The 16234-nt window shown below is 38.8% G+C and overlaps 1 protein-coding gene across 6 annotated transcripts in view; it reads left to right on the plus strand.

The window, feature by feature from the left end:
* Nucleotides 1–9107: 9107 nt before the first annotated feature.
* Nucleotides 9108–16234, plus strand: part of RRAGB (Ras related GTP binding B) — a 51074-nt gene continuing 43947 nt past the window's right edge. For 2 of the 6 annotated variants that reach the window (XM_042974701.1, XM_042974702.1), the window contains exons 1-3: nucleotides 9191–9879; nucleotides 10727–10760; nucleotides 13290–13389. In XM_042974701.1, coding sequence (XP_042830635.1) covers nucleotides 9788–9879; nucleotides 10727–10760; nucleotides 13290–13389 — 226 coding nt within the window. In that variant the 5' untranslated portion in view covers nucleotides 9191–9787. Of the gene's footprint in view, nucleotides 9880–10726; nucleotides 10761–13289; nucleotides 13390–16234 lie in introns of all 6 variants that reach the window. The other 4 variants (XM_007090059.3, XM_042974703.1, XM_042974704.1 and 1 more) reach the window with 4 other exon arrangements.

Below are 16234 nucleotides of genomic sequence, written 5' to 3' on the forward strand. Positions count from 1 at the left end.
TTCATTGAACTGTTCTACTGTTTTGGAGGAGTTGTTTTATTTTGTATATTATTTATTTCTGCTCTAATATTTATTATTTCCTTCCTTCTGCTGGCTTTAGGCTTTATTTATTGTTCCTTTTCTAGCTCATATAGGTGTATGGTTAGATTGTGTATTTGAGACTTTTCTTGCTGCCAGATGTAAGCCTGTATTGTTATATACTTCCCTGTTATGACAGCTTTTGCTGCCTCCCAAATGTTTTGGACTTTCATGTTCATTATCACTTATTTCCATGTATTGTTTTATTTATTATTTAATTTTCTGGTTGTCCAATTCATTCTTTATTAGGATTTTCTTTAATATCCTTGTATTTGTGGTCTTTCCAAGTTTTTACTTGTGGTTGACTTCAAGTTCCATTGCATTGTGGTTGGAAAATATGCATGGTATGATCTCAATCTTTTTGTACTTCTCTGAGCCAATCTGTGACCCAATATATCATCTCTGCTGGAGAATGTCACATGTGGACTTGAAAAGAATGTGTATTCTGCTGCTTTAGGATGAAATGGTCTTAATATATGTTAAGTCCATCTGGTCCTGTGTGTCATTAAAAGCCATTGTTTCCTTGATGATTTCCGCTTAGATGATGTGTCCATTGATGTACATGAGGTGTTAAAGTCCCTTAATTGTATTATTAATAAGGAGTTCCTTTATGTTTTCTATTTTTTTAATATTTTGGTTCTTTTAAATGGGGCCATAAATATTTACAACTATTAGATCTTCTTATTAGATGGACCCTTTTATTTATTATATAGTTCCCTTCTTTATCTCTCTCTCTCTTTTTTTTTACAGTCTTTGGTTGAAAATCTAGTTTGTATGATAAAAGTATGGCTACTCCATACGTTTCTTTTGACATCCATTAGCATGATAAATAGTTTTCTATTCCCCCTCTTTCAATCTGCAGGTGTCTTTAAGTCTAAAATGAGTCTTTTGTAGGCATCATATTGATGGGTCTTGATTTTTTTAATCCATTCTAACACCCTATGTCTTTTGATTGTAGCATTTATTTCATTTACATTTGAGTTATTATTGATAGATATGAATTTAGTGCCGTTGTATTACTTGGCAAGTCATTTCTGGAGATTTTCTCTGTTCCTTTGTAGTCTTTGTCACTTTTGGTTTTTCTCTCTTGCTCTACTTTCTTCCAGGCTAGTTTAGAGGTCACTCTTAGTTTTCGTTTGGGAAACTCTATGTCTCCTGTTCTGAATTATACCCTTGGTGGTTACAGTATTCTTGGCTGCAGATTTTTCCCATTCACCATACTTAATATATCATGCCACTCCCTTTGCTCTTCTAAGTTTCTGTGGAGAGATTTGCTGCTAACCTTATCTGTTTTTCCTTGTAAATTAGGGACTTCCTTTTCTCTTGCCACTTTTGGGATTTTTTCTTTGTCTCTATATTTTGCAAATTTAATCACAATATGTCTTGGTCTTGGCCTGCTTTTGTTGATTTTGATGAGAGTTCTTTGTGCTTCCTGAATTTGGATGTCTGTTTCCTTCCCCAAATTAAGGAAGTTTTCAGGTATAATTTCGTCAAGTAAACTTTCTGCCCCTTTTGCTGTCTTCTCCTTATAGAATCCCTACAATATGAATGCGTTATGTTTTATGAAGTCCCTGAATTCCTTTTGTCTACTTTCATGATCCAATATTTTTATTTTCCTCTTTTCAACTTCTTTATTTTCCATAGTTTTATCTTCTATATCGCTTATTCATTTCTGTGCTTCTTCCATCCTTGTGGTCATTACCATCAGTAAGTTTCACATTTAGGTTACAGTATTTTTATTTCAGCCTTACTAGGTTTTAGGTCTTTTATCTCTGCAGTAAGGGACTCCCTTGTGTCGTCTATGACTTTCTCAATCCCAGCTAGTATCCTTATGATTTTTGCTTTAAATTCTGGATCAGGCATATTAGTTACATCTGTTTTAATTAGATCCCTTGCCATGATCTTTTCTTGTTCTTTCTTTTGGAATGAATACCTCCATCTTGGTGTTTTTTCTTCATCTCTGTCATCTTGTGTGTGTTAAGAAAGCCTTTTATGTTTTCTGTCCTGAGAGTAATGGCTTTATGAAGAAGAAGTCATATACTGTCCAGGGCCTGGCACTTCATGAAGTGTCTCTGGTGTATGCTGTGTGCACTCTGCTCTGCTCCTGTGTTATGACTGCTCTTTCCCTCAAGCCAGTCGTCTGCTGAGTTTCTCCTTGCCTTCAGTGCAGAGTGTTTGGTCCTTGACCAGAGTGTTGTGAGTTTTAAGTAGGTTTGCTCTATTCTGCTTGTTAAATGAGACTATGCTATTTCCACTAGAACTAAAATTTTGCAGAACTCTATTTTCAGCAGTTATTGTGAGTGTGGGATATTTGTACTATTCTGTGGGACTGTCCCACTGCTCTGGTTCTTAGGCACACTTGCCTGAGAAAGCAGCCCCTGAAGAATGCAGGTGGGCAGGACTTGGTGTAAGTGGTTTAGGCCTCCAGTGTTAGTGCTGTGCTGCTTACTGAGGGTAGTTTATGCTTAGGGGCAGAGGAAATAAAGGGCATCAGCCCCCTCCTGGTCCCTGGAGAGGGGTGTTCGTGCCCCTGGAAGTCCTCCCTGAAGAGCATACGATCTCCACCTCATGTATCCCAGGTGTCCCTCAGATTCCCTCCTTCACCCTGTCTATATCCAGGCCATCTGCCCACTCAGCCGCACAGTACACCTGTGTTCTATCCTATGCAGGCTTGCTGAGTTTTTAAACTCCAAATCATTGGGACCTGGCATGGCATGAACATGTGCTGGTCCTCTGGGGGAGCATCTCACAGCACTGGGACTGATGCAGGCTTGACCCAGAATGACAGCTGCACCAAATTACAGGGGTGTGGAGTTTGCAGAAAAATGTAGCCTAGCAAAAGACCAGTGTCCAGGTTAACTGCCCTCAGCAGGTGTCTCTGTGCCTATGCTAGGTGGTGGGGTGGGTAATGGTGCCTGCAGGTTCTTTTGTCTCCTGAGAGACAAATGCCACCTCTCCCAGATTTGCTCCAAGAAGGGGGAACTGTCTCTCCCAGTGTGTCCTATGGAGTCCTCAGATCACAATGTCTGCTACTGGGCTTCTGTGCTCCTTCTCCACAGGAGCACTGCAGTGCCCTCAGGGCTCCACATCAGCCACAAGCACACCTCTAAAACTCCAGTCTTTGAGTCCCACTGGTTGTAAAACTTCATGAAAATCAGCCCCTCTCATTTTCTAGTCAATGGCTTTGGGGAAGTGCTTGCCTCATGTGATCCCCTATGTGGATCTCTCTCTCTCTCTCTCTCTCTCTCTCTCTCTCTCTTCTCTCTTCTCTCTTCTCTCTTCTCCCTCCTCTATCCTCTCTCTCCATGACCAGTACTCCCTCTTCTCTACAGCACTCATGATCTGTTTCTCCCCAAAATCATGTCTCCACTCCTCCTACCTTCCACAAGGAAGGACTGAAATTCTAGGGCCCCTGGGATGCCCTAGAGCTTTTAACTCTCAGACTCATCCACATTGAACCTCCAACAAATTGTCTATTGCAATTTAGGTTTTTCTACCCTAATAGTGGTTCCTACAGATATTTCTGTTGGTGGGGTGTTCTGTTCTGAAGTTTTCATTTTCTGTGTCTGCCTGTTTGTCTCTCCAGTTTTAGGGTTAGCAGTTTTTCCTGTGGCTTCAATTCTCTGATGAATCTAAGATTTGTTGTTTTTTCAGCTTGTTCAGCCTTTTACTTGTTAGTATGGATTGGCAACGCCTAATCTCCTTACATGTTGGACATGAAACCAGAAGTCCCTCTATTAGAATTTCATCCTTTTTCCCCCCTCTTCTTGTGTAGTTTGTTCTGTCAGTCTTCAGATCAACTTCTTGGGTATTCTGAATGTTTTGGTATTCATGTAGCTGTTTTTTCAAACCAATTATGATAAGAAAAATAAATTTTCACTTATTCCTTCTCAGATGTTCTTCCTTTCTTTATCTAGATCTGGATTCCTGACCTGTATAATTTTCCTTCTCTCTGAAGACCTTTACTTACAAGCAAATCTATTGGCCACAGATTCCTTCAATTTTTGTTTGTTCAAAAGTCTTTATTTATTCTAGATTTTTTTAATGAATAATTTTGTAGAGCACAGATTTCTAGGTTGGTGTTTTTTTTTCTTACAGCACTTTAAATATTTAAGTCCACTCTTTTCTTGTTTCCATGGTTTTTCAGAACATATGAGATGTAATACTTACCTATGCTCCACTATGGAAATAATGTGGGCTCTTTCTGGCTTCTTTCAAGATTTTTTTTCATGTTCTCTTTATGTTGATTTTCTGTAATTTGAAAATGATATGCTTGGTTGTAGTTTTTTCTTTTCTTGGTATTTATCTTGCTTGGTGTTTTCTGAGTTTCCTGAGTCTATGATGATGTCTGACATTAAGTTGGAGGAAATTCTCAGTCATTATTGCTTAAAATATTGTTTCTGCTCCTTCTTCTTTTTTCTCTTTATGATATTCCCATTATGTATATGTTACATTTTTGTTGTTATCCCATAGTCCGTTATATATATATATATATATATATATATATATATATGTGTGTGTGTGTGTGTGTATTTCTCTGTGTTTTTTTTTCAGCCTTTTTAATATTTGCTTTTAAGTCTTAGAAGTTTCTTTATACATCCTCAAGGTCAGAGATTCTTCTCTCAGCTGTGTCTAGTCTACTTATGAGTCCAACCAAGGCATTCTTCATTTCTGTTACAGTGTTCTTTATTTCACACATTTATTTTTTATTCATTGTTGGAATTTCAATCTCTCTGCTTACATCACTTATTGGTTATTGCATATTATCTGCTTTTTCCATTAAAGCTTTTAGCATATTAATCATAGTTATTTTAAATTAACAGTTTGGGTAGTTCTAACATTTCTGCCATATCTGTCTCTGATAATGATCCTTGTTCTGTCTCTTCAAACTGTGTTTTTTGCCTCTTTGTATCACTTGTAATTTTTTGTTGAAAGGCGCACATAACATAGATGATGTAGAGGTGGAAGGAATTTGGGCAAATAGACTTTTAGTATTACGGTGGTATGAGTGTGTGTGTGTGCAGGTGTGTGTGTGTGTGTGTGTGTGTGTGTGTGTGTGTGTTTGTGTAGGGGCTATAATCTATAGTCTCTCAGTAATGTATGTCTTTGGTGATCCTGTGTCTCTAGACTGTGAACTTAACCAGTGCTTCTCAGGTTTATCTTTTTCTGGGTGGGACAGGATGTCTAAAGTGGGCTGGAGTTGGGCATTTCTCTTTCCTTAGGTAGGTATGCACTGATAAAACCCCAGCAAGTTAGGCTCTGGTAAAGTAGTTTCTCCTGAGGGCCAGCCTTGTTAATAAGAACAGAAAGTTCTAGTTGATTTTAAAATGTTTACTTTTCACCTCTCACTTCCAGTATTAGGAAGGTAATATTCTCTGACACTCACTGAAAACCTAGTAGAGTTCCTGGAGGTAAAATTCACAAAAGTGTGGAGGCCTCTCTCTGAATGGGATGCCCTGGAATTTTGAAAAAAAAAATTTAATGTTTATTTATTTTGGGGATAGAGGGGGAGGGGCAGAGAGAGGGAGACAGAGAATCCAAAGCAGGCTCCAGGCTCTGAGCTGTCAGCACAGAGCCCAATGTGGGGCTTGAATTCACAAACCATGAAATCATGACCTGAGCCAAAGTCAGATGCTTAACCAACTGAGCCACCCAGGCGCCCCTGGGATGCCCTAGAGCTTTTAACTCTCAGACTTGTCCACATTGAACCTCCAACAAATTGTCTATTACAATTTAGGTTTTTCTACCCTAATAGTGGTTCCTACAGATATTTCTGTTGGTGGGGTGTTCTGTTCTGAAGTTTTCATTTTCTGTGTCTGCCTGTTTGTCTCTCCAGTTTTAGGGTTAGCAGTTTTTCCTGTGGCTTCAATTCTCTGATGAATCTAAGATTTGTTGTTTTTTCAGCTTGTTCAGCCTTTTACTTGTTAGTATGGATTGGCAACTCCTAATCTCCTTACATGTTGGACATGAAACCAGAAGTCCCTCTATTAGAATTTCATTCATAAAATCCTTAAGTCTAGTTAACTGGAAGATTATTTCCTGATATTTCAAGCAAAGAGATGAGAATGGAGAATAAAGAACTGCAAGAAAGATGTAGGGATAAGCTCACGGGTCTCTTGAAAATAGCAGTGAGCTATGGGAACAGGGGAAGAAGCAGAGGTGGAGAAAAAGAAGATCAGGGAAGTTATGAGGGACAGTTTAGGAACTGGATGACCAATTTGGAAACCCACGGATGTGGTTGAGGATAAAAGTGACTAGAATGGGTTTAGAGAATATAAGGAAAGATATCTTATTGGATCTTAGGTGTCTATATTACTTTTTCTTGCTGAGATGGATGGTTGAAAAAATATGGGGTGGGATGTGGATAGACAGAATGCTGATTTGTTTTATGTGCATATGAATATAGTGAAGCTGAGGTGTCAGAAAGAAGCATCTCACATGCAGTAAGGACCCGAAATAGAGAAATGTTTGTATATCTAGTGTCTAACGTAGCTCCTGGAACTGAATGACTGCTCAATAAATATTTCCTGAATGGATGCATAAATAACTCTGCACAGTTTAATCAACACTTTTTGAAAAGTCCCTATAATAAAAATTAATTTGACAAAAAGGTTTATCTTTTATTTCTGTAAGATTTGTCAATGAAAATATAAAAATAAGCATCCCAGGATGCCTGGGTAGAAATCAGAATCTCAAATTCTAGACCATATAGGAATGCATTGCATCAGCAATCCTATTCATTTACTTTGCAATTAATTCAATTCAGTTTAGTTCCTCAATCTTTTTTCAAATCCCTCTCTTCAACTCCCATCCTCCTACTCCTTTTCTCCTCTTTCTTCATCTCTTTTCTCCTCTTTCTCTTCCCTCTTCTTATCTCCTCACTTCTCCCCCTTTTCTTCATCCTTTCCTCTCCCTTTCTTCATCTGTTCCTCATGGACCTTGAGGGAAGTAGTCATGGTGGGTACATACATGTGATGTTTCTGAGAGGGGGAAGGAAAGGGAAACAGGCAACAGGGATACAGTGAATTTCTGTAATAGAAGAGTGTAAGGGAACAATTTGGCTGGTGATACCTGGTGGTAGTGGAGGGTTGGAGGATATGTTTGAAAGCTTCCTTTACACAACATGCACATATTACTTACATTAAATGGTTTTTTGGGGTGAGATGACTGATGAAGATTATTCCAACCACTCCCAACAACGTTGGAGCTGCCACTGTAGGAGAATAATTTAGCAGTCTATTGCAATTATCCAGGCCAGATATTATAGCAGCTGGAACAAAAATAGCAGCAGAAAAGGGAGGAGAAGACAAATTGTAGAAAATGAGCTAATGAGAACTGCAGAACTCTCAGCACATAACTCTGCCTAAACCCCTGCACGAAGAGACTTTCTACGCCCCTAGGATGACTCCCAGCTCTCTGTTGATTCCAAACCTCCATTAAAGTGCCTGAGAAAGCTCAACACATCAAAGATAACTTACTGTTTGTTCTATACAGCCTGATGATAGGTCCCTCACCTATTTTTCTCAGATTATTGTAAAGGGCTTACAATTGTGAATATGTATCTCTTACAACTCAGAAGTGTCTTTTTCAAGGACTTGAAAGCCATCCCATTGAAATACAATAATCAGGAAGGATAGGGCTTTTGTTTTCAAGTCTCTGTGGGAAGATAGATCCCTGACTTTGATAACTGCCTGCTAACAAACAGCTTAATTGCATTTATACTGACCAACCTTTATAGATTTTCATTTTTCTGACTCAAATGAAGCCCAGTTCTTCCCCCTCCCTCATTGTCCTTTTAAAAGGCCCAGTTACCTCTGCACATATTGGAATGGAGCTCAGCTTTTCCTTCTACTGTCAGTAGTTACTGAATAAAATCTGTTTTCACTGCTTTAACTCAGACTCTGTTTATCTTTGACACTAAGCATGGCTTAGTTTCACTGTCTGGTATGGCCAGCAACGAATCTAATGAATCTATGGAGGGTTTTGGGACTCAGTCTTTCACCACACACACACAAAATTGAACAAATACTTGTTTGGGGGAAGCTGGTAAGAAGGAGGAAAATAGGGAGTGATAGGGCTAAGGAAGCTGTGATCAGAATGAAATAAGTATTTCATGAGGCATGGCAGCTGTGGTGAGAAGGGATCATATAGAACAGCAATTGGGGAAATCTGGAAGCAGATAGCACCCTGGTTCTATCCAGTTTCCTTTCCCTTCCTCCCTCCCTTCTGTCATTCTTTCTTTCCTTTCCTTTCTTATTAAGTAACATATACACGTGATATACCCATCTATATCTATATCTCTAGATATAGATAGATAGTACAAAAGGGCTTAAGATGAAAAGCAATAGTCCCCTCACTTCCTTTACCCTGCTCCTCTCCAGAAGCAACCCCTTTGAACTTTTTTGGCCATTTTATCTGGAGGTCTCTATGTCTAAATATATTATGTAAATACCTATCAATGTCCCTTCATCATCAATTTTAGACTTTATTGACTTCTTACTATGGTCAGTGAGAATTTATTTCCCTTCCACTTTTAAACAAGTTTGGAGATGAGTATGCTTTCTAGACTTCCCAATGAATACCTGGTCCCAGCAATAACTTTCATTGTGTGCATAGTATGTGAAAGACTTAGTTGTAATCACTTTGGATGTAATAAGTCATTTCATTACAAGCTCGGTTACAGGGACTAATAATAAAAAGAAGACAAAGACTTAAAAAGCAGGAAGACAAAAACGATGCTCGGCCTTCCTCACAGAAAAATGTTAAGGGTGAAATAGCAATTAAAACAGCAACAACAAAACAACATCAACAACAACAACAACACACACACGCTCTCTCTCACACACACACACACACACACACACACACACACACACACACACACACAAAGAAGCTAGCGTTGAAGAACTGAAATTGAAAACGTCTCCTTTAATTCTGCGTGGCAGGCCAGTTGGGCCAGGCCAGCCCACAAGGAAACAGCTTACAGGATGTTAGCTTCCCACCCGACTCAAGGCGGAGCGATAGCAGCTATGGCGACTGGCGGCGCTCTGTCTTTCTCCGCGCAGTATCTATGGTAGTCTTCCCAGTCCACCCGCCCCTTGGGTAGCAGCCCGTCACATGACGGGCTTTGGGATTACAGGAGGTGCCCACGTGATCCTGGCCTGCTGTCGGTGCCCGCGGTGAGGTACCTGGGCTCCTGAAGGGCGGGCGTTTAGGTCATAACTGCCGCTGCCGGCGGACGCTCTCGGGCGACCAGGGTCGGTAACGACAAGCCGGCGGGGACAGTCACTACTTAGTGCCTACCGCACGGGTCTGCTCTTTCTGCCACCTCCGCCGTCTCCACCTCTTTTCGGGTGAAGTCACGTTTGCGTTTCGAGACTTTGGGTCCTGAGGCCCAAACTCGACACGAGTCCCCACCACTCCTCTTTTTCACTCATCCTCCGTCTCTTCCTTTGCACCACCACATCATTTAGCCTTTGAACTGGCCAGCTAGGCTGTTCCTTGAGGCCAAGTTCAAGGCGGTTTAAAGTAACCGTGGGGAAAGCAGCCCCCCAGTGGACAAAGGCGGAGGCAAGAATAGAGCAGGCCTAGCGGCCACAGGCAATTAAAGTAGGCGACTGAGGGTGTGAACAGGAAAAAAGGAAAAAAAAAAAAAAAAAAGAAAAAGAGTACTGCGGTTTAGAAAGGACTGGAAAGGACTTGTTGCACGATGGAAGAATCTGACTCTGAGAGAAAGATGGAGAAAGAGAATCTGGGGCCAAGAATGGATCCTCCCATAGGGGAACCTGAAGGATCGCTAGGGTGGGTGAAGTTTATTATGTCAAACCTAGAATGGGGGTTCTAACTGAAGAAAATGTCATGAATTAGAACATCCCACCTATGATAAATTGCTTCGATTTACCAGTAAGGTTGATTGGTGTCATGCTTTTGGTGACAGGATAAACTGGAAAGAGGATCGATTGGTCGTTAACTGGGCAGAAACAACCCTTGGGATGGGCCTAATATTAGTCCTGAGGTTGAGGGAACTGTTCTAATTGAGAAGATAGTTTTGAGTTTCTTTGAATTATCAGTAAAGGAGATTTAACATCATCATGTTGAGGATAAGACGACTAGGGAGAAGGTTGGTATTTCCGGGGCAGAGATCAGTGGCTTGAGAGTACTTTCAGTGCATTTTTGTTCCTGAACTTGAGATTTCTATTGTATATACTTTGTGCATGTAATGAGTAAAATATGACTTGGAAGGACAGCTGACTAAACATACTTCCAGGTTTTAAAAATAGGCTAACTTAAAAATAATAGAGGACATTCAAATAGGACAGTATTGTTTCACTAAAGCACTTATATATGTTGCTTTGATAATTTTTTTTAAGATAATAAAAAATTAAATCTTGAATTTTATGGCTCATTTATATCACTAAATAAACCTTAGGAGCCGTCTCCTGAGCACTGTAATTAGGGGTTAGGGAACTTGAATCCAGTTTTATAATTTAGGAGAACAAGGACCTCTTTAACGGAGTTCCTGCACACAGCTGTACTCAGCTGTTGTGCTAAACATGTTCTTTTGCAACTCCACATTTATTTGTATTTTTTAAATTCCAATTTCTAAGGCAATGGATCCTGGAAACTGTCTTTTGGTTTATATCTGCAGGTGGGTGCTACCAAATACAGCCATGAAGAAAAAGGTAAGACATGTTAATTACATCAAATACATAAAAGTGAAGGTAAGAAGATATGATTCAGGAAATAAATTTGTGGTGTATATATATCATCTTTCCTGGACCATTTCAGGAATCTTCTACATTTTCTCTTTGACTCTTATCCCCTTCTCTGCTATCAGATTTAATTTTTCTAATATTTAAATCTAACTGGGTCATTCACATACTTCCCAAAGCCCATAGAATGAAATTCAAGTGACTTCATAGTATAGAATGCCCTTTAAAAATTTTCCTGACTAAACCAATCTGCCACACCTGTGCACCTTGTCATAGCTATACAGAATCTGTTTTTCTACAAATTACGAATTTGCATTTTGTGCAAGCCATACACAAACACTACACAGGCATCTTCCTGCACATTTTTGTGGAACCCAACGAACCCAACTTAAATGTTACCTCTATAATGTCTTATATGAGTTTTCCAAGTGGAATTGAACATTCCTTCCCTTGTGCTCTTATGGTACTGTGCCCCACCTGGGGGTTAGACAGAATCAATAAGGGCACAGTTCTGGAGCAAATTTCTGAAATTTGGGCTTTCAGTTTCTTCATTTGTAAAATGGTGATAATAATATGATCTATCTCATAGGGCTGTTATGAAGTTTAAATGAGTAAATGCATGTGTAGGCCTTAAGTTAGCACCTAACACCGTTAGCCTTGGTTACTCTTTCCTAAGCAGTTGAAGATTTCTTAAATTAAAAAACACAAGAAAAACACCATATTTACCCGTAACTTCATCCAATAATTCAGTTATATAATTCAGTTTGCTAAAGGAATGTTCTTAATGAGCCTGTCCAAAGTTGCTATTGGGGTAGCTTACTCTTGATTTTGGCTCAGTTTATGATCTCATGGTTCATGAGATGGAGCACTACATCTGTCTCTGCACTGATGGAATGTAGCCTGCTTGGAATTCTCTCTCTCTCTCTGCCCTCCCCCACTAGCACTCTCTCTTTCTTTCAAAATAAATAAATACACTTAAAAAAACTAAAGTTGCTGTCAATAAGGTTGGCTAAAAATACCAGAAATTTCTGTGTGATTAAGAATAAAACAAAGTAATTTTTCCAACAGCCTTAGACTGGCTTGTCAGTAACATTTTGTTAGATAAAGTTATGTAGCTAAATAGCTAGATTAGATTAAATTGAGTCTGAGTGCAATACACTTTTGTCAATACTCCCTACATTTGTAATTAGAAAATTTCATAAATTATTTAGGGTTGAAGATATAACCGTACCCCCTTCATTTGAAAAGCAAGGTAATTGGAACTATAGTCCATAAAGTTTAAAGTTTGAAAAGACTGAAAAGTTACCTTACCAAATTCCCTCCAGTGCAAGAATCTACAGTATCTTTGATAGGTGTTTTTCTGTCTTTGTTAGGTGCTGACTTTGATATGATGGCTATTCACCTTCATAAGTTCACCTTTTCCATTGGAAAGTTCTCATCATTAAAAACTTGCTAGGTTTATGTCTTTGTTTTGATAGCTTGGTCATTCTTTTGATGAACATATTTTAAGCGTCTGTTATATGTTACGCACTGGAGATACAAAGGGTATTCTCCCTGCTATTCAAGAACTCAGAGTCTTGTGAAAGACCAAAAAAATCCCAGATAACCGCAGTGCATTATGGTCTTTGCAATGCTCTACAAGTGCCATGGGAGGAAAGAGGTGAGATGCACCCAAGCCACCTTAGGACATTGAGATCAGAGAAGCTTCTTGAGGAGTTTATTACTGAACCAAGTCTTGAGAGATGAATGGAGCTTAGCTGAAGGAAGAAAAAGGAATGGAAAGTTATTGGCAGAGAATACAGCATGAAACAGAGACATAGATCTGGGCTGCCTGGAGTTCTGGGAGCAATCAAAGTGGATATAAGCAGTTCAGTTCAGTTCAGTATGGCTGGACTCTAAAAGTTCCAAGCCAGGAAGGTCAGGAGGTAATTACAGAGAAGTAGATAAGCCAGATCAAGGAAGGTCTTATATGTTGTTTAAGGACTTGATCTTGTAGGCCATGGGACACTTAAAAAGAAAAAATATACAGACTAATTAAAGAATAAAATCATAGAGTAAGTAGAAGGCATGAGATCAAGGGCAGAGGTGGAAAGGTTGACCTTAATCAGGAGGAGGAACTTTCAGTTACAATGAAATCCCCTGCCAGGTAGTTCAGTGCGTGAAGCATTAGATTATGAGTCAGGGTTTGATTTCCTCAAGTTGTTATTTCTCTAACATAGTTCTGAATATATGATAGTGTATAATGGTAGCATAATAAATTCATGCGATTATATTGCCAAGAGGATGTGTGATCCATGACTGGTAAGTGCCTGGTCCCTGGAATTTTAGGTATCTCTGTATTCACCATTGGTCAGGGAACTAGTTAGTTACAAGTATTTGCAGCAGGTTGTTGGTACTGTCACTTCAGTAAAACATCAAGTACAGGAGAGACATGGGTCCCTTTATACTTGATTTGCTCTAGATTTCTAACTTCATTGTTTTTTCTCACTTTGTCCTTAGGTGCTGTTGATGGGTAAAAGTGGGTCTGGTAAGACCAGTATGAGGTCTATTATCTTTGCAAATTATATTGCCAGAGACACACGTCGCCTTGGTGCAACAAGTAAGATGTTTTATCTTATTGTGAAATCAGGTGATCTTACCTATTAATAGTCTGCCTAAGGCACTTGATTGCAGTAAGTTAGGGATGCAGAGGTTGAGAGATTTGTTTTGGAGCATGTTTCTCCTTTGTTTTTCATTCCTTCTCAGAGGGGTGTGGCCTAATTCTGGTTACTACTACTTGCTCTCTTGGGAAGGTCCCTTCTAGGTTGCTTACCAAGTAGGATACCCTTGTCCAACTTGTTTTTTATCCTGCTGTTTCTTAAATAAACATAGGGACCCTTTTGTTTGATTATTTTTTCCTTTTTTGTAGGGGGTTGTTTTTATTATATAAAAGGAAATAACATGATAGCTATTAATAAGCATAACAATAAAATCTCTAAGACTTTTTTAAAGCTGTTAGTCTATAAAAGGTAAATTCTGGGTGGCGGGGGCTGTGGGCAGGAGGTTAGCTTGATGTGTATTCTCTGCTGCTTCTCTTCCTGGATATATATATAGATGTTCTCAATGGAGTTCCAGCTCTGACTTGAGATATGTTTCATTGCCCTTTTTTGTTTGAATGTTAAATCTGGCTTTGTAATATAGGCTAACTGGGCTGCTGTGGCTGCCAGTTCAGTGGATCTATGCTTCTGGAAGACCTCTTCTGTCTCTAGGTTGTAATGCCAATTTATTTTGCAACATCCAGGCATTTCTGGATTCTGCCATGGTCCTTGGCCTCTAAGTGATGAAAGCATTGCCCTACCTGGCTTTCAAAGATTCCTGATCTGGGTTTCTAGCATCTTGAACACTTTTAGGGACAAGTCACCCACTACTTCATAAGGTATCTCATTCTTGTTTCAAGAACCACAAACATTTTAAAACAGCTTATGTTCCACACCCTAGGATACAAAGAAGGATACCTCATTTTTGTTTATAAAGTACTGGGAGTATCATATATATATGTGTGTATATATATATATAGACACACACACACACACACACACACATACTGTCAAAATTGGAGCAGCCTTAAATTTTTTTTTAATGTTTATTTTTATTTTTGAGAGACAGAGAGACAGAGTAGGGGAGGGACAGAGAGAGAGGGAGACACAGAGTCTGTAGCAGGCTCCAGGCTCTGAGCTGTCAGCATGAGCCCAATGCGGGGCTCGAACTCACGAACCCTGAGATCATGACCTGAGCTGAAGTTGGTCGCTTAACCAACTGAGCCACCCAGGCACTCCTGGAGCAGCTTTAATAGTTAGAAAGCTATTTCTTAGTTAGAACCCTAAATCTATTTCCCTTTTGTTAGCTGGTCCTCTTTTTGTTCCTTTGTGTCTCTACAAATATTTGAGTATGATTAATGTCTCAATCTATCCTTGCTTCCCAAATCTTATCTACCTAAGTTAAATATCTCCAGTTCCTCCATATATTCCTCATTTGACATCATTTTGAAGCATTTTAAGGACTTGTTTGAATGTGTCTATGTTTTTCTTAAAGTGCTGAGACTTGAATATAGATGTGATCTGATCAGATCAGGGTAGGACTATTATATTTCTTATTCTGGGCATTGCACTGCTGTTAGCACAGTCTAGCCCCCTACTCTTATTTTTTGGAGTGGTTTTCATTATATTGAGTCATACTAAAAAAAAATCCTTTTCACATACATTGTTACTAAAACACATATCATCCTTTTGATTCTTGTGCAGCTAATATTTAAAATCTAAGAATAAATTCTTATATCTATTAAATTACTCAGTTTTGTTTGTTTTAGCCTTTATGTTCCTGTACCCACTGTTTGTTAACTGTGAAGTCCAGGATGAGTCATTATCTCTCAGGGCCTCAGTTTCCTTATCTGTAGAAAAAGGATCCAATACTGTTTTCATTTTATATGCTTATTATCTCATCTGTTCTGTTAGCTATTCTTCTTAGCTTGGTGCATTTTGTACATTTGATAAGCATCTCATCTAGTTTTCATCTAAGCCATTCCTCAAAAATTTTGGTCAGGACAAGGTCCTATGGCTTGTCATGCCTTGAGAGACTTCCTTTTAGAAAAGTACCTCTCCAGACTTCTTCATGTCTTGGTTTGCTAGATTTTAATTTGTTTCTATTCTCCCAAGTTAAATAACTGGACCTAATAATCATATGGTTTCAGTATATTAGAGGAAGCTGGTATTTATTATATGCTTTTTTATTTACTCTTTATATTAACTTCATTTTGATAGATGAACTAGAAGTTGAGCTTACTCAACTAGCAAGTGTTAGAACTTAAATATCATTATATGCTCCTGCTCTGTCCATTGTTCTATAGCCACCATGCCTGGGGAATTTCATTCTTTGTGTGTTTTAAATTATGTCCATTTTACTGAAGTACCTTTTTCTAGTCAATTAATATTTTTGTGTTTAGCTAATCAGCAGAGGTTGATTTACTACCCTAAGTCTAGTGAATAGTCATGCAACCCAAATTTCAAAACTATTCAAGCTACTTGAAATAGTTTTGAAGTAATCTAGCAGCAGCATTAAAAGGTTACAAACAGAATGTTGCAAATTATATGAACCCATATATTCAAGCAGTCCATTTATTCAACAAGTGCTTTTCTCGATCGTCCTGTGTGCCAGGCACTGTGAATGGGACAGGACACTTGTCCTTAAGAATATCTCAGGTGGGAGCTTTATTGATATACTTTGCTAGCAGTTACTATATTTCCTTAAAGGTAGTAAAATATGCTTTAAATAATTATGTTGGACTTAATGCTTGAATGTATCATTAGTTAATTTGTCATTGCTGAAGAAAAGTCTGGATTCTACTGCTAAACTTAAAGACTACTTGAAAATACATATAGTGCTTTGATTTTCACTTATTGGTTTTTTTA

This window comes from Panthera tigris, chromosome X (genome assembly GCF_018350195.1).
Source record: "Panthera tigris isolate Pti1 chromosome X, P.tigris_Pti1_mat1.1, whole genome shotgun sequence".
Taxonomy (NCBI): Eukaryota; Metazoa; Chordata; class Mammalia; order Carnivora; family Felidae; genus Panthera; species Panthera tigris.